The sequence below is a fragment of the Phoca vitulina genome, unplaced genomic scaffold (assembly GCF_004348235.1).
Source record: "Phoca vitulina isolate PV1807 unplaced genomic scaffold, GSC_HSeal_1.0 scaffold125, whole genome shotgun sequence".
NCBI lineage: Eukaryota > Metazoa > Chordata > Mammalia > Carnivora > Phocidae > Phoca > Phoca vitulina.
Genome location: NW_022589828.1, coordinates 53,993 through 71,766, shown reverse-complemented (window position 1 = coordinate 71,766; position 17,774 = coordinate 53,993). Strand labels below are relative to the sequence as shown.

General features: G+C 47.7%; 1 protein-coding gene and 4 non-coding genes across 5 annotated transcripts; 1 reads left to right on the top strand and 4 right to left on the bottom strand.

Moving 5' to 3' along the window:
* Nucleotides 1-74, bottom strand: TRNAT-AGU. Its single transcript has one exon. It is a non-coding gene; the product is annotated as a tRNA-Thr (tRNA).
* Nucleotides 75-4,281: 4,207 nt separating this feature from the next.
* TRNAV-UAC lies at nucleotides 4,282-4,354 on the top strand. The gene has a single exon. It is a non-coding gene; the product is annotated as a tRNA-Val (tRNA).
* Nucleotides 4,355-9,722: 5,368 nt separating this feature from the next.
* TRNAH-GUG lies at nucleotides 9,723-9,793 on the bottom strand. Its single transcript has one exon. It is a non-coding gene; the product is annotated as a tRNA-His (tRNA).
* Nucleotides 9,794-13,584: 3,791 nt separating this feature from the next.
* Nucleotides 13,585-13,771, bottom strand: LOC116628665. Its single transcript, XR_004298657.1, has one exon. It is a non-coding gene; the product is annotated as a U2 spliceosomal RNA (small nuclear RNA).
* Nucleotides 13,772-17,102: 3,331 nt separating this feature from the next.
* LOC116628644 (histone H2A type 1-E-like) lies at nucleotides 17,103-17,531 on the bottom strand. Its single transcript, XM_032399009.1, has one exon. The coding sequence runs from the start codon at nucleotides 17,506-17,508 to the stop codon at nucleotides 17,122-17,124; it is 387 nt and encodes a 128-aa protein (XP_032254900.1). The 5' UTR covers nucleotides 17,509-17,531; the 3' UTR covers nucleotides 17,103-17,121.
* Between the last annotated feature and the right edge of the window lie 243 nt (nucleotides 17,532-17,774).

The following is a 17,774-nucleotide window of genomic DNA, read 5'->3' as shown; positions in this document are numbered from 1 at the left end:
AGGCCCCGCTGGGATTCGAACCCAGGATCTCCTGTTTACTAGACAGGCGCTTTGACCAGCTAAGCCACGGAGCCCCTTTTTGCATTTATGTTCAGTTATATCATATTTATACCATTTTCTGTGAAATGTAGCAATTTGTCAGAAATTTATTTGATTTTGTGACAGAGAAGGTATCTGTGTTTCTGAGCTTTTACTAAGACAGAAACTTCAACATTTAAAAAATGCATTCTTCAATGCAAGGTTTTAAAAATTTCAAATTAAAAAAAAAAATTGGGTTACATTCCCATTTCATGGCGACTATCGCCATCTAGAGGAAATATTGGATATTGCAGCACCTTTTAATTTTGTTTCTGCTTTAATTCATTCATTTTGTCCACAAATGTTGAGTAGGTAATGTATGTCAGGTACTTTTCTAGGTATCGAAGATAGAACAGTGAACAACAAATAAACAAACTTTCCTTCCTTATAGAATTTGTATTCTAGAGGGCGGTCAAGAAAACAAGTGTAAACAATTTGCCCTAACACCTACCCCCCCCGCAAACAAACAATGAGAACTAATCCCACTACCACCAGGTTACAAACCCACAGTGCTACCTTCTGAGCTAATTTATTGCATTTGAACAAGACTATTCTGCTTCCTTCCATTTTATCTAATTTGGCCGAGATGAGGACACACTGATGCAGAGATTTTCGGCCACCCCGCTTCCAACTTGCCCAAACCGGGCAATGTCAGGCCCTTTCTTTCAAAGACGGGTTGGAGCCCCGCACGATGTGTTGCTCAGCGCGGAGTTCCGCAGGAGGAAACGACTTTAGGCACAGTCTGGTTCTGTTCATTGACCCGCTGGGTTAAAACTGACTTGATCTCTGTCTTCATCAAGACAGAAAAACTGAGTGGAGGGTACAGAGAAGTCAGGAGAAAACTGGGGTACGATGTGATAACTAACCCCCCCCCCCCCCCCCGGGATGCCCGTGGGATCTGGGCTGGGCACAGGGAGGGGCTTAGTCCAGTCACATGACCTCTCCTCTGACAAGTTCTGCCGCAGGTGTTGGGAAAAGCAGGAGGGGTCGTGGCGGGTGTAGCCTGAATGCAGCTCAGCGTGGAGAAGACCAGGTGGGACCATCATCCTGCGCTGTTAGATACCCACTTTGTGCTCTATGAGTCGTGACGGCTACGCATTCACTGGGCAGCCACAGAGGGCAAGACCCTGGCGGGGTGAGAAAGCACGTGGGAGATTTCCTTGGGGCAGATCCTCTGTTACCCGCTTTCCTCTGGACATCTCCGGCTTTTCCAGTCTACCCTGTATCTGACCTCTTTGCCCTTTCTTACAACACTTCAAGGTTTATGCATTCCCTTTGTCCCAAGGTCCTGCTGCCACGCCTCTCCTTATATAAGCTAATTTGTTTATTGTACATCATTTCAATATGTATTTTTTGTAAAGTTGACATTGTGTGCACATATATAATAAATTTACATAAATGGTGTATTATATATTTTTGTGTCTTTTAAAAACATCATGACTTTAAGATCCATCAAAATTGCCCTGTCTACCTAAATCGTGGCTTCTAACCGCTATATAAAATGCCTTGGTGGGCGCTCACGATGTGTTTTCTCTCTTCTGTCCCAGTGGTGGACTCACAGGTTGCCTCCACTGTCCCCCGAGTCCAAATTACACCAGCTTTTCCTCCACCCCCTTTATGTCCGTGTTTGAGAATTTCATTGGGTTGTAGGAGCAGAATGACTAACTAATCCCAGTCTATTCTCCAGTCCACACTCCACCAGCTGTGTATGCCCCATTATTCTTGTCCACGCTCGACACTATTCAGCTTTCTACTTTGTAATCTAATATGCATAGCGTAATGAATCTCATCATTTTTTTTTTAATTTGCATTTATGCCTTCTAAAGATTCTGAGCATCTGTTTATATGTTAGCTTCTGGCCCTGCATCTTAGGACATTGACTCTTTTCTTATAATTTGCCTATGTTCTTATTGAGGTTGGTGTGTCTTTCACACTGATGCACGGGGCGGGGGGGATACTGTGTATTGTGGTTATTGGGCTACTGTGAATTTTAGATCTTGCAAAATCATCTCCCAATGTGTTACCTGTCTGTTGACTTGTCAGTGGAGGAACTTAATGACAGATCCTTGATTTTCACCCCATGGTTTGTATTTTTGAGGTTATGCTTCAGAGGTCTTTCTCTGTTACTAAGTTAAAAAATGTCCTCTCTAAAAAAACAAAAGATGTGTAGATTTTCTTTTTCAGATTTGAGACATTGATCCATCTAGTACTCTAGATAAGTGTACTGGTTTTTTATATGACAATCTATTAGAACTGTGTCTTCTGGTTCTCAAAGCTTTGGTTTGGTAAGGATCTCCAAGATGTGTGATTGCTTGTGTGGTGTCCTTTATCTTAGCCTCTTCATATTTTCATGAAGTTAGGTATTTAATAAAATCATGCATTTTTCCTGTTAGAATATTTATCTGCAAGGTCAGGAAGAATCCAGTTATTTCCTAATACCCTGTACACGTCATAGCATGGAAAGAATATATTTTAATAAAACAGTTGTTTGAATTATATTTTATGAATTTCCCATCAGATAATCTTCCATAGATTTTTTTGTTTATGTTCTTGTAATCCTGGGCCTATGTTTCACGGACCTATAAGGTCAATCCTAGGTTTCCCAAACTGTTCTTACAAGAAAAAGATACGAGAATACAGATTCTAAGTTGCTGGGATGCACGAGTGGGCAAGATGCTGAACTTAAGGTTTGCATGAGTCGAATCCTTGCTTGTGGCAAATAATCTTCTCATTTGTCCTCTTCAATAGGAACTGGAAACCCCTCTTGTTGGTTCCAGAAAACCTATGAATTTCTATTTTGCACTCAGGAAATTTGATTATATTTCTCTCTCCTAGAATCCTGTACCTTACCACCAGAGTTTGGGAAACTAATCCTACAAGGCAGTGTTTACTAGGTACATGATTGGATCTTTCTACCATGGTCTTAGCCTACCATGGATTTGGCATAACTGCCCAAGTCCATCAGTTTCTAAGTCTACTGGAATTTTATCCTAAGCTAAAATGTGAAGTGAGAAGACCTCGGGCGACACAGAAGGATTATGTGGCCCACAAACAACCTCCTCGGCCTAGTGGTGCTCACCAGTGACTTGACTTTCAGCTCCTAACTCTTCCCTAAGGCTCTGGAGAGCAGGGCCCAGAGTTTGAAGGAGACCCTCAGACCCATACTGTGTCCCAGGAAGGAGGAAACAGAGACTGTGTAAGTGAGCTAAAATTTCTCTTCTATGCTTTTAGGGTTTCTGGCTGGGCCTAAGAATTAAACGGACATAAAACAGATTAATAGGAAAAAACACACACATTTCAGGAAGTCAGTTTTACATGGACGTGGGGGCCCTCACAAGAAAAAAAAGGCTCCAAGAAGCAGAGCCCCTGGCCTACATACTAGGTTGGGCCAACAGTGTGAAAATGGGACAAGACAAAGGGGTTGTGGGGAGGGCAGTTAACCGTGGCCAAGTGACTAGGAAGATAAGGGTTAGTTTAGCCGGGGTTTTGGTAGTTTCTCTTGGCCTGGACGCCCTGGCTCCGGCGATAAGAAGGCTTCCTTCCTCCGGGGCAGGGAGGGCTCCCTTACGGGGTGTTCTACGCCTTGCTTTCAGGAAGAAAAAGGAAGGTCAAGAGTTCTCTTTCTTCCACCTGCTGTTTTTCAAGTGCCTTTAACTCAAAATAACCAATATGCCAGCGATGCATATTTTGGGGTGGCATGCTCTGAACCCCGATAGTTGAAAACATGGATTTGTGTCCCATCGTGACGCATAAACGTCCTCAGCGTAATCCCAGCTCTGACCCAGTCGCAAATGAAGGTCAGGACCGTGCTGCTCGCTTGGTCTGTAATTTCCCCGACCTAACGACGCGGTCACCGCGCGGCCGGTCCTCGCGGGGACGTCGGGGGAAGGTGCGAGCCCGCGGGGGTCCGACCGCAGCACCTGCGCGGGGCGTGGCGCGTGGCGCGTGCGAGGCGCCCCGAATCCCTGGGCTCGCGGAGGGGTGACCGCGGGCCAGTCCAGAAGCGTTCAGGGGGCGCGTCCACACGGCGGCTTCCCGGGGTTTTCCTCGCGCGTCCACGGATGGCTCGGCCTGAGGCGCTCCGGGCTCGTGCGCGCGCCGGGACGCCGTAACCCCCGTGCGGGGACAGGCGCCTTTCGGTGCGATGACGAGACAGTTCCCGACGTGTTTGTACCGGGGACAGGCGGGCGCCCGGCAGCTTGCGGTTCCATAGTGTAGTGGTTATCACGTCTGCTTTACACGCAGAAGGTCCTGGGTTCGATCCCCAGTGGAACCAGCGGCGGCGCGCTCCCTTTTCCGCCCCTGCTCGAAGGCAAGCGGCGGGGCTGCTCCGGGTTTTATTTCCAGCGCTTCCCCCCCCCCCCCCTTTTAAGTCTAGGCTGAGAGCGCGGAGACACCGGCTTGCGGCCGTTCAGGACACGCTCCTCCTACGCCGCTCAGCCGCGGGCTGTCGTCACGGAGCAGCCTTGTCCCCGCCGCGTGCGGCCACCGGCAGGCCCGAGGGACGCCTGCGTGCTCGAGACGCGGCCCTGCGGGGCTTCCCGCGACTGTCCGCGCGGGCGCGCGGCGGGGATGGGGTGCGGGTCAGGCGGCGCAGCCGGGCCGGGTCGGGGCTCCGCACAGGGGCCGGGCTGGGGGCGCTGCACTGGGCCCGTCCGCCGAGACCTCGGCCCCCCGCCCCGAGCCTGCCGGGCCTCTTCAGGGCCGCTTCCCCGCCCGGGGAACCCGTGCCGTCGAAGGGCCCGAGCTGCCAGTCACCTGTCCAGTGTCCTGCTCTTGGCTGGGAACAGAAAAGTCAGAATTGTCACATATTTGAAGACTGTATTACAGAAAGGTACTAAGAACACAGAAACAAAAAGCAACTTGAGGGATAAGGGCTGGGTCGATGGCACAATGCTGAGAATACACTGAGGTGCGCAGAGAGGTGGGACACAGCGTTGAGTACCCAAACAACAGGTGTATCCTCTACGCAAGGAAAGAGGCTCCTGTCAAACAAAAATATATGATCAGAAATGAAAAATTCAACAAGTAGATCAGAAAGTGTGGGATATTCTGGAATATCAAGCAAAAACATAGTGCTGAAGGAGAGAAAAAAATTATACTTGAGGAAAAGATGAGGATGTGTTATAGCTAAATATTACTTCTAAAAATAAATAATAGGGAAAATGCAAGGAAGATAAACTTCGAAAAATCAGGTACATATCACAACCCTAAAAAAAAAAAATTTCTAGGCAGTCAGGGATCGCTGAATATTCAGTCAAAAGGATAAAAATAGTCCGATCCTTGACTACCAAGCAAACAGAAAAGAACATAAAATCTTCTGGGTGTGTTTTGGGGGGAACACAAGTCACAAAAAGGATCAGTTAACAGAACAGCTGATTTTTCAAGGTTGACATTGAAAGCTAGAAGACAATGAAGCAATGGTTTCCAATCTTAAAGAAGATGAAATCCACCCTAGATTCAATGTGAAACCCCAGTATCTATCAAGTATGAACATAAAAGAGAGACATTTTCAAATGTACTTGGCTTTGTAAAATTTACCTTTAGTACTCCCTTCCCCAGGATCTCTGTAAAAATGAAATGTCAATTGAGAAATAGGGAGACTTGAGACACAGAAAGTATGAGATGTAAATACAGCATAAGAGACGAACAAGGGATGGGCCAAGATGACAGGAGCCTCATGTATTCACAGGGAGCCAGACTGCAAGAGGTCAGGAATGTCTGGGGAAGACAACTCAAGGAGATGAAAAGTGGAGAGCAACTTGGATGTGGGTAGACATCCTGAAAAGAGATTTCAATAACTGGGGGATGAATTTGGGGTTGAAATAATAAGATCTATTGAAAACTGTGCAAATAAAAATAACATTACTCACCCCACGTGGGAGGAGAATTCATAGTCTGTTAGGACGATTTAAAATTGGAAAGGAATAGATAAGGAATAAAAAGGAATAAATAAGGAACCATTAGTTGCAGATGATATGATATCTATAGAGAAAACAGAGAATCGATAGGCGTTTAAAATCAATAAATGAGTTTAGCACATTTGCTAGATACTGTTCATAATTTTAATTCAGAAGCATATAGAAAATAAGGCTTGAAAAATTATACCTAAGAATTAATCTGACAAATTATGTATGATATTTACACAGGAAGAGTTATGAAATATGGAAAGATCAAAAACTGCTCAAGTAAATATAGAGATACACCATATTAATGAGAGCAAGAGCTTTATAAAATAATGCAAAGTTTCTTTAAAATTATAATATAGGGCGCCTGGGTGGCTCAGTCGTTAAGCAGCTGCCTTCGGCTCAGGTCACGATCCCAGAGTCCTGGGATCGAGTCCCACATCGGGCTCCCTGCTCAGCGGGAGGCCTGCTTCTCCCTCTCCCACTCCCCCTGCTTGTGTTCCTGCTCTCACTGTCTCTGTCAAATAAATAAATAAAATCTTTAAAAAAATAAAATAAAATTATAATATATATTAAATGAGAGTTCAATCAGAATTCCAACAGATTCTAATACTGGGAAGGACTAGAGAGTTTGGCAAGCTAAATCATTTTTAAAAAGAAGAAAAAGATAGTAGAACTGCTTTCTCTCTCTCTTTTTTAAAGATTTTTAAAATTTATTTATTTGAGAGAGAGTAAACATGAGCAGGGCGAGGGGCAGAGGGAGAAGCAGACTCCCCGCTGAGCAGGGAGCCTGATGCAGGACTCGATCCCAGGACCTGGGGATCATGACCTGAGTGGAAGGCAGATGCTTAACTGACTGAGCCACCCAGGTGCCCTGAACTGCTTCCTCTTGTAAATATTACAGGTGCTGCAAAGGATAACAATGAATATATATGGTATTTTTGCAGAGGCATATAAGTAAACCAATGGAACAGAATGGATGGCACAATATAGACCAAAGCAAATAATGAAACCATCGTATCTGACCCAGGTGGCAGGACGGGGCAGAGGGCTATGTCAACTATTCATTAAGTAGCGTGGACTCAATTATCCATATTCGGGGAAAAAATCCATACTTTAAAATATACATAAAAATGAATTACAGGCAGCTCACAGGCTGAAATGTGAAAAGCAAAGATTTTAGATATTTTAGCTAAAGCAGTGGAGGAGAATTGCTAAAAACTCTTTCTCAGCCTTGGGTCTACCAAGAGCCAGGAGGGAGATACCACGTGAGTCACCCCTTCTGTCTCTTCTCCTTAAGACTGCTGTACCTGATCTGCTCCGATCTGCCCCCCTCCTCTTCCAACCTCCGTCCTTAGGAGTCTGTCCTGCCCTGGGCCTCACACTTCAAGGGAAGACTAAGAAGGCCGTAAGAAGGACACAGAGCAGTAAGAAGGCCTCTGGAGGCCTGTGGAGGTTAAGATCCAAGTTTTATTCCTTAACCAAGTGTAGGGCTGCTTCTGAACCTTGTTGCTGGGAGCCGGGACCTTCTGCTCACCACCTGGCTCATCCCACGGCCAGCACCTATACACTTCTTAAGCTTTCTCTCCTGAGGTTCTTTGTGAGGTCCTGGAGGAAAAGCCCCTCGTTTCTCCTGTTGAAAAGCTTTCCAAAATACGAGCAGCCATGCTGGCATAAAGGAGATGCTAGAATGGTCCGAGTACGGACAGATCGCTGCACACTGGGGAGAAATGAATACTCCAAGCCCCTGCCTAGTGTGCTAGTGCAGAGGGACTTCTGCTCATAGTAAAAGAACGTTTCTTGGACGTCAGTCTTTCCTTTTCCCGATTCCCTGACTTGTGGCCTTCTTCCTACGATCTGCCTTTCTCCAAGACCTCTCTCTGTGCCTTCCCCAAATTGATAGCCTATTATTGGCAAACATTTTGGCGATGATCAGCTTTAGAAATAGACTAGCTGAAATCTTGAAGTAAGCCTTAATCCTGAGGATGGACAAAACTCTGCCTGCCATGGTGGGAATGAGCTCATTACCATCAAAATAGCACAAGATTGCAGTCATTTAAAAAAGATGCTGAGTTTTGCGTGGGTGTTTGCAACATCACTGCTTCACAAAGGCCCTCGGCCACAGAAGTAGCAATAAGATTTACTTTTTTAACAATAACAACAATGGCTTATTTGATCATGTTTTTGGTTTGCAGCTCAGTAAGCTAGTGCCATCATGCATATTAGGCCCTTAAGTCTTTAGAACAGTTGTAAAAAGTGGTCATTCTCATTAGCATCCCCTGAGAGATGAGGATGATGAGGCACAGAGAAATTTAAAAACCAGATCATGAATGCCAGAGAGGAGGGCAGTTTTCTCTTTGCAAAGGTTGTCAGCAGGTTGTCTACGATGCTCCCAGACTGATATTCATGCACTCGTGAAAGGATACCTGGAAAATGCAAAGTTTTTGTCACATAACTCCCCTGCTCAGTTTGTACCAGATTGGCTGATGCTTATTCAAAGCTTCACAATATACTCATGAGCCAGAGACCTTGATACATCTAATATAGACATGTGCTTGGCGCCAAGTACCATTTGGTACATGCCAAGCAAACTATCTCTTTTTTGAGCAAATCCAGAGTATGGGTCTTCTTTTCCCCCTCACTCACCTGGTGCTACGGGTTAATTCAGTGCCAGATTTAGGACCCTAACCCTGTTATGAAGAGGTAGCCTCTGGGCCATAGTCTGTGACTTCCTGCGACTCAGGCCAGGAAGAACGGAAGAAAATGTGTGCAAGATTCAGGGGTTTGTCTCTGTTTGAAATCAGACTTTCCTTGTTCCCTGGTGGCAGAAGAATTGACAGGAACTGGTCCTCCTGGGTCAATACATACTTGATTCCTGTCCTCACCCATGGAAAACCGAGTAGAAATAACACACATGAAAGAGCAGATGTGATACAGGTGACCACGGATGACACTGTGAGTGGAATGAAACCTCTGGGGCCACCAGAGGGATGACATCCAAAGTATAAGCCACTTCAGCCCAGTTACAATATCTCTGAAGGTTTGCTGGTGCGAGTTTCAGAATCTGTGTCAGACGGTGGGGGAGGAATGGGGGCTAGTTCAGCCTTAAGAAGGGAAGGCTTTTGGAAATGGAAGATCTTCATGCAGAAGACAGTCATTGTGGGGCCTTCAATATCTGCAGGCCCAGGGGGAGATGAGAAGCGACTTGTGCGTTGTCAGAGCGCTGTGCCCTGGGAGAAGCAGGCTTCTGGAAGTTCCGTGGGGGTCTGCTTGTCCCCTTCCAGCCCCCTCCCACCTCAGGTCGGCTCTCCTCTACACCCACCTTACCCGGTCCACCTGCCCCTTTCGAAATCGCTCTGGAAGCTGAAGAGGCTAGATACGCTTCTGAGCCATAATGTTTCCCCCCAAAAGTTCTTCCCATTTCCTCCAGAGGTTCACAATTTCTCCGCACCGGCCCAGCCCCGACGGGTGGCCTGTGCGGCTCGTGTGCTAGGAAAGATTGCCACCATCAACCCGGGTGCGCATTCCCTGGCGCTAAAAGGGAAAGGACGTCTAGGTTCATCTCTGTCACCTCAGGTTCTTCTTGGGCCTTCCAGCCGGTGCCAGCAGGACCGTGGGACCTGGGGCTGGCTGCGGGGAGAAGCAGCCCCACGAGAGCGCGGGCAGGGGGTGAAGGGCGTCTCCGGGTCGGCGGGCGCGCGGGAAAAGGCGGAGGCGTGCCGAGGGGCCCGGGACTCCTGCCGGGACTCGGATTCGAACCGAGGTCGCTGCGGCCACAGCGCAGAGTCCTGACCACTATACATCACGGCGCGCCACGGGGCCCCGCCTGCCCCGCCTGCCCCGGTCCTCGGCCCCCGGCGTTCGCGGCCCGCACCAACGCGCGCCTCGGCGGGCGGCCTTTCCCGGACGACCCCCGGGCCGCCTGGTGCTCCTGCTCTCCCCAGGGCTTCGCTCCGGGCCGACAGACCAGAGGGGAGAAGTGTCCCCGCAGGGACCTGGCCGACGCTCGCGGCCCCTCGCGCTCACGAACCCCCCACGCTCCGAACCCACGGCCGCTCCCGCCGCCTTTCAAAGTGCTCCGACCTCCGGCCCGGGCTGGAGACGCGCTGCTTCCAAGAGAACCTCCCCGGGAACCACTTGTGGCCCAAGTGGTCAGGATCTGCGGGGGCTGGGCGCGCAGTCCTGCCCCTCGCGGGGGTCCCGGGTCCTGAGCCGCGCACCTGCCGGAGGCCCGGAGGCCTCAGCCCGCAGGCCGCGCTGCGCGCACCGGCTCCGGCCGCCTTAGGGCCTCTGTCTCGGGCCTACGGGCTTGCCAGAACCGGGAGGGAACAGCGTGCGGCCCGTGCGGCCCGGAAGCTCCACGGGACCTCCCCCCCCACCCCACCCCACGCAGCCTGCCCTGCCGACCTGCCCGCTCTTTGCCGGGTCCGATTTGCTAGCTTCAGTCCATCGGGGAAGCTGCCCCTGACCTCCCCTCTCCACGCAAGGCATTCCTGCCAGTCTAGGTTAAATTGTATTTTCTCTGTTCCGTGATCCCTTTTTCTTCTCTTTCAATGCCCCTTATTATGACATTATGACATATTACTTACTGCAGTGACTTTAATTAACGGGCAGTCTGCTCTCCCCTCCCTACCCCACTGTGCCCCCAGAAGAAATAACTGTTCTGTTCAGTAGTTCTGCTCCGGGCTCCACTTTTAGCAGGTTCTGCGTGAATATTGCTTGGCCGCAGAATCAATGATGGACAGAGATTGCAATTCCACGCTTTATGAAAGCGACTTCTCCCAACAGCCGGTGGCCACGCACTGAAGCCTGGTTTTATGGTGTGTGCACGATGGATGCCGGGGTTAGGGCCGCGGGTAGGAAAAGATCCACAGAAAATGCAAGCGAAGGAGTTCAGAAGCACGTCAACAGCTGTCTACATAGCGCTTCTCGGCAGAGCCAAAATGCTGTGCTTAATTTTGAGAGTTTGTCTCTTTTCTTCTAGGTTGCACAGAGCCATCCATCCTAACACTGGCAGGTTTGCTGAAGAATTACCTGCTTCTCAGATGAAGTTTTTGATCCCAGAAGGGAAGTAGGGATTTTTCCGGTCTCCAGGACAGGAGCTCCGCTCAGCCAAAGGAAGGGGAATGTGGACTGCTGCCTGCTCAGGCCTGCTGGAGGTGGCCCTCTTCTTCCTCTCCTTCCCTCAGGAGCTTCCTCTAAATCCCCTGATTTAGAAAGCTGCTGTGGACACTCGTGCCCTTCGGCATTCTCCGCTGGCCTGTTTTTGGCAATTGGATTGATCTGCATGTGTCTCTCTCCGAGGAGAAGGGAAAGCCAATCCTGTGTGTCCTGGTTCTCGGTGTGGCAAAGCCCCGTAGGACAGCCTCTTTTGTGCTTTTTATACTTAAAGGCCTTTCTGAGGATCTTGCCTGACCCGTCACCACGCTGATCGTGCGGATAAGCCAGGCTGGCCTAGTCTAACCAACTAGCTCTACATTCACCAACGCCAGGCACTTACCTCCTCCTGGCATTCTTGTATTTTCTATGAGAAATAAATTTCAGGGGGCGCCTGGGTGGCTCAGTCAGTTAAGCGTCTGCCTTCGGCTCAGGTCATGATCCCAGGATCCTGGGATCAAGTCCCGCAGCCAGCTCTCGCTGTGTCTCTGTCAAATAAATAAATAAAATCTTAAAAAAAAAAGAAGAAATAAATTTCAGAACCTCTCTCCCACGCAAGGGCATAATAGTTCTAGCAACTCTTCCCTCTCTCCTATATTATTAAAAACAAATCTCTAGGGGATCTTTCCTATCAGGATTCAGAGATGCTTTTATTTCCTTCATCTGGAAGACGTGTTCCCTTGCTCCCCGAATACCCTTTGAGCAACTGACGTCACTTCCCAGTTTCTGAAAGTGTCATCACAGTCTTCTTTCCTTCATCGCATTGCTTTTAGGGAATGGATTTCAGCCTGCGTTTCCCCAAACTCTCCACTTACACGTTCACATTTCACTAACGGGTAGTTGATTGTCCTCATCGTGCTTGACTTCCGGGCAACGCCTGACACGGGTGGCCGCTCCCTCCTCTGGAAACATTTCTTCATTTGGACCCTGCACCCTGGACTTTTGTCCCTTTTCCTTAGCCCCCAGTCCTCAGTTTTATGCACCAATTCATGCTTCCATCCTCAAGTCCTCAAGGTTCGGTCTTGTTCTCCACCTTCTCTCAGTTCCTTGGGGATTAGATCTGGTTGTACCCACACTCTGGGATTTCAGCCAAGACCTCTACCCCCCAACTCCAAACGTGATATTCAGCCTCTTGGTTGGTACCTCCCCTGGATGTCTGATAAGACATTTCACATTTAATATGTCTGGAGCTGAATTCTTGATCTTTTCTGCGAACTTAACTTCCTACTTCTCTCCACTTGGTGCAAACATTGGATGGGTGGTAAGAGATGAAGAGTAGATGAGCGCACACTTGGTGAGACACTGAAATCAAGCGCCCCTGCACCGTCATAGCTGATTCCCTGGGGGAAGAGAGGCAGCTCACCATGATTTCTAGTTCCTTCTGGCAACACTGGTGGGTTAGTTCTTGAGGGTAGAGTGGGGGGAAATGACCACTGTAACACAGTACTCCTTCTCCCCAGGAGAGGGACGGGACAACTCTAATATTATCTCTTTATGTAAACTGGTCTACTGAAAGGACATTTTGGAGACTGACAGTATGTTCAGGGAGCCTTCTGATTTATTTAGTGGTGAGGCCAGACCACATCAGACAGGCCGATCCCTGACAGTGCTTTGTAGTTCTGGTCTGATAATTTTATTTGTAAACTTTTCAAGCAAACAAAGTAGGAGATGCAATGATTTCCCCACAAAAATATCAATGAGTTTAGCAGTTCTGCCATGAATAGAAGGTTAGCTTTTGATAGGTCAAACAATATTCATTTGCACGAGCAATTTTACCCTCAGAGTTCTTTTGATACTTTCCTTTATATATTCCAAGGAAGACTTGGGATCTTAAATTCATATACCAACAGCCAGTTGTGGATCTAGATATCAGTCAAGCATTCTTGTAAATAATCAAAACTCCTATCAGGTGCTTAGAATAGCACACCTAGGATTGAGATTCCCTGGTAAGTGAAGCCATGTCAACAAAGTCAGCCTGGTATAAAGTTATATTCTTTTGTCCTTAGTCAAGCATCCTCATTATCCGTAACCACATGTATTTCTGAGATTTTGTCATTATTAATTATCTGAATCATGCAGTTACTTTGGGGTATAAATATTTGATTTGATATTAAATATTAGATTTGACCTTACAATTGTTCCCTATCCCCAATGCATTACAACAGCTCCATCTAGTGACAGGTATGACGATGAGGGGGTAAAGAATGGAACATGGGGAAAAGTATGTATTGTGATCCCCATTTTCAGTAAACATTACTTGAATAATTAAATCTAGTTTTATTCTTTCTCATTTGGTATTTGTTAATGCAAATCTGATAGTGATACTCCTGCTAAAATCTTCCAACATCTTCTTTTGAACTTTCTCACCCAAGTTTTGCACACTTTAGACCAAAGTATGTAAGACCAGGTAGTTAAGAGAAGGCAGTTATGTGTGGGCTGTGTGTTGAGGTAGATAATATCCTGATTTACAGATTTATCTCTTACAAATTGAGAATCTGACTGAAGAAGTAACACTGTACTTTGTTGTCTTCCTCAGTTGGAGATGGTATGACAAATACCACAGGCTGAGTGGCTTAAACTGATAAGAACAGATACTACACTTGATCTTAGCCAAAAGGCCCAGAAGCGATAGGCTGGGTGGCTTAACAAATGTTAGACAGTTAGTGAGGCTCTAACAGGATGCCCGGAGGCCAGCAAGGAGGAGGCCATGGGCAGCTGTGGGGAAGGTCAGAGGCCTGTCCCGGCAGCATCCGCGAGAGGCTGGATCCCACCAGACAGGCCCAAGATGGTGGCGCCATGACAGGAAAGCCCTGAGCAAATGAGGAAGAAAAGGCGGGAAACCCTGCTTTCAGCCCCAAATAATAAATATTCTGCCCCCTAGTTAACAATCGTCAATAAAAGATAGAAACCCAACTCCTGGGGCACACAGCTCTCTCTTTCCCTCTTGAGCTGCTTGCTCTCATATCTTGAGAGTGTTACTTTTGCTTCAATAAACTTTCCTGCCTCTGTCACGTGTCCCCTGTGTACATGTCTGTCCTTGAATTCCTTCTCAGGACAAGCCCAAGAGAACCTTCGTGGACTCCTTTGGGTCTGGCTGGGTCGAGGCCCTAGGGCCCAGAATCTCCCCAGTTCACCGAGCGACGCAGTTATTTTTCACTGTTCTGGAGTCTAGGAAGTACAAGATCAAGGTGCCGACAGACTCAGCGTCTGCTCAGGACCTGTTTCCTGGCTTGTAGGGGTTGCCATCTCCCTGTGTGCTCACGTAATTTGTTTGTGGGCTGTGGGGAGGGAGGTGTGCTGGTTTCTTCCTCTTCTTGTAAGAGCGCTAATCTCAAATCTCATCATGGGGACTCTACCCTTAAACCTCTCCTTAAAGGCTCACTCTCCTCTCGTTTGGGCCTCAACTATTCATCTCGAAGCTTTCACCTAATGGGGCAAAGCTGTATTCTTTCCCAGTAGCAGATGCGTGAAGTGATTTGCTGGATCTGGAGGAAGGCGAGCAGGCCAGTGGAAGATCCTCGCGTAGTCCTTATAATTGTTTTATGTCACCTTCCATTTGCAAGGATGGAAGCATCTAAGTTTCTTACAGGAGTATATAATGTTACTAAAGATTTTCAGAAAGTCTGTCGGTTTTCTCATTATTTCTCTAAAAAGAAAACACATCCCTTTTGAATTCCCTGATGAAAGTAGTTAATACTAGCTATATATGCTAAAAAGTTTTTCAAATACCATCATTGACATAACGTTGATCTTTATATTCATGTTAATGTATGTCAGAGACTTAAATATGTGGTATCCAGAGGGCGCCCCCCCTGCCCCCCCACGACGACTTGCTGCCCCACTGCAGAGTGACTGTGGTCCGAAGCTGGGCAGCCGCTGAGCTCCCCCGGCTTTGCTTTACCCCACTCAAGGTCACACCCTTGTCCAGGGCAGCCCACAGCCCGGGTGGAGCAAAGTGGGGCTAGAAAGACTAGTCCAGGGGGATTTTCGCCCAGCCTGGGGAATCGCTGGTAGGCCACCCCGGAGTCAGAGCGCCCACGTCTGTCTGACATTCTCCTCTGCCCCATCCTTGCTCCTCTTCCTCCTTTCACAGCTCTTGGTCCCTAATCACACCTTGTACCCCAAACTCCACCTTGGCATCTGCTCCCAGAGAACCTGACCTGCATGGCTATGTCACCATAATCTTTTTCCCGGGTCTCTTGCCTTTTATGCTTGTTTTAGTCAATAGGGTTTCTGCACGCAAAGACTAGGAGTAGTGTAGGGGCCCAGGGCAGGCCGCCCCAAAGTGTACCACAGTGCATAGTGATTATTTTGAATGGAAACTACTCGGGAAACAGCAGGTGCAAGGACATCACACCGTCCTTTGGCCCCTGAAAGCAGGAAACACATCTCCCCTATTCAAGGTACCTTCCCAGGGCTAAGAACTAAGACATCCTTATCACCAGAGATAGGAAATTTAGAGCCAAGCAGGCTGTAGAAACAAACCTTGTTAATTCTTTACTAATCTACTACCTTAGCCCAACTTTTACTTAGAATTCCTAACTAATTCAGGCTCCCAAACATCTGTTTTCTTTATCCTGTCAAATTCTCACAACTTTTTTTGTCTTTGTCTAAAATGTATAAAAATTTCCTGCTTTGATCATTCTTTCAGGTCTCAGTTTCATTACTGGGCCTTCCCAGGCACATAATAAAACTTTTTTTTTTTCTCCTGTTAATCTGTTTCATGTCAATTTAATTCTTAGAAGAAACTTGGACAGAGGAAAATTTCTTCCTTCCATTCAGTAGCAAAAAAATCTGTATGTATTGAATTACAAACTGCGTGCTCCTACATCTTTGTGAACCACATGATAAAGTTAATACTACTTTTATAGTGTCTTTTTTTTTAAGGGGGTCGGAGTCCATAAATTTTCACATCTGATTGGCATTATCAAATTTATTATCTCGGAGATTACGATTGCTATTGCTTCTGATTACTCATACACATTAATTCACTCACCCTACAAAGTCTATATTGTGCTCCCCACCACCTGCTTTTCCATCATACCCTTAAGGGCCTGTTGGCTGTTCCCAACAAAGGCCACATGTTTTCTGTCTTAGGCCTTTGCATTTTCAGTTCCCTCTACTTGGAATTCTCCTCCCCTAATGTCTACCTTGCTCATCTTCTTTTGATTTACATAGGCCTCTGATCAGGTAATACCTTTAAAGAAATTATCTACACTTACCCTTTGTCTAAAATAGGAGTCCCTGTTATGCTCTACAGCTTCTCTATTTTCTTCATAGGATACTTATCACCTAACCTATTGTATGTTTATGTCTCTGCCGCCTAGAAGTCATTTCAATGGAGGCAGATATCTATTGTTGCATCCATTGTTGTGTCCTGAGCTACTGTAAGAGTGAATTAAGTAGATACACGTGCTCCAAGGAAATAGGACCAAGGATTTACCAATATGGATTCAGTAAGTTCTGCGTATCTTTAATCAATAAATCAGACTGTAATTCCCTTCAAAATGAAATCCTGAAGAAAATGGAAATGACCACTAAGAATTCCACCATCTGGTGAAAATTACGTCTAGTTAGGCCACTTAAGTCGTCCTTTTCCAGGACTCTTCTACTATACCCAGGTCGCTAAATTTGTCCTGGGACAACAGTCACTGCATTCTAGCTTTACTTTTGGCCGTTTACAACCAGTAATTGATAGGGCCGTCATTAAAGTGGGCTCAGGGATTTGCCCATCTGGTTCCATCTGCAACTTTTGAACAAACTCTTCTGAGCCTGTTAGCCTCAGCCCTGACGATCTCCAAATTGCCCTTTCTGTAGGTCAGACTACGTCTAAGATTATCAGTAGAGTTGCTCCTCCTTCTCCCAAGAAACAGCACGAAAAACATGGAAAGGCGGATCATGTGTATCAGCCTTCTCTTTGAAACTATAGATGGCTCTGAAAAGAGCCTTTGTTTTGCAACATCTCTAACCTTACTCTCCCTTATTTGGCCTTGTGGTGGCTCTCGGTCTTCTTGGGCAGCAGCACGGCCTGGATGTTGGGCAGGACGCCGCCCTGCGCGATGGTGACGCGGCCCAGCAGCTTGTTGAGCTCCTCGTCGTTGCGGATGGCCAGCTGCAGGTGGCGCGGGATGATGCGCGTCTTCTTGTTGTCGCGCGCCGCGTTGCCCGCCAGCTCCAGGATCTCGGCCGTCAGGTACTCCAGCACGGCCGCCAGGTACACGGGCGCGCCGGCGCCCACCCGCTCGGCGTAGTTGCCCTTGCGGAGCAGGCGGTGCACGCGGCCCACCGGGAACTGCAGGCCGGCCCGCGACGAGCGCGTCTTGGCCTTGGCGCGCGCCTTGCCGCCTTGCTTGCCGCGTCCGGACATCACGGCCCCGAACCCCCCGCGAGCAGCTGCCGCAGCCACAGCGCCGGCCCAGCACTTTTTATAACCCTGTCGAGCGCCAAAAGGAAGGTCGCGCATTGGCTAAGACTGTGGCTTTATGTCGCCCAATGGAAAGGCAGCTTTGGGATCCTTGCGCTCCGATTGGGCAGAACTAACTTCTGACGTCGGGCTGAACGGTCACCAATCAGACGCGGGACTGTACTTTACGCCTTATTTGCATAAGGGCTTCTATATAAAACGGACAAGTT

Excerpts from the sequence above, each read along its gene's own strand:
- LOC116628644 (XM_032399009.1), bottom strand. The coding sequence starts at position 17,508 with ATGTCCGGACGCGGCAAGCAAGGCGGCAAGGCGCGCGCCAAGGCCAAG.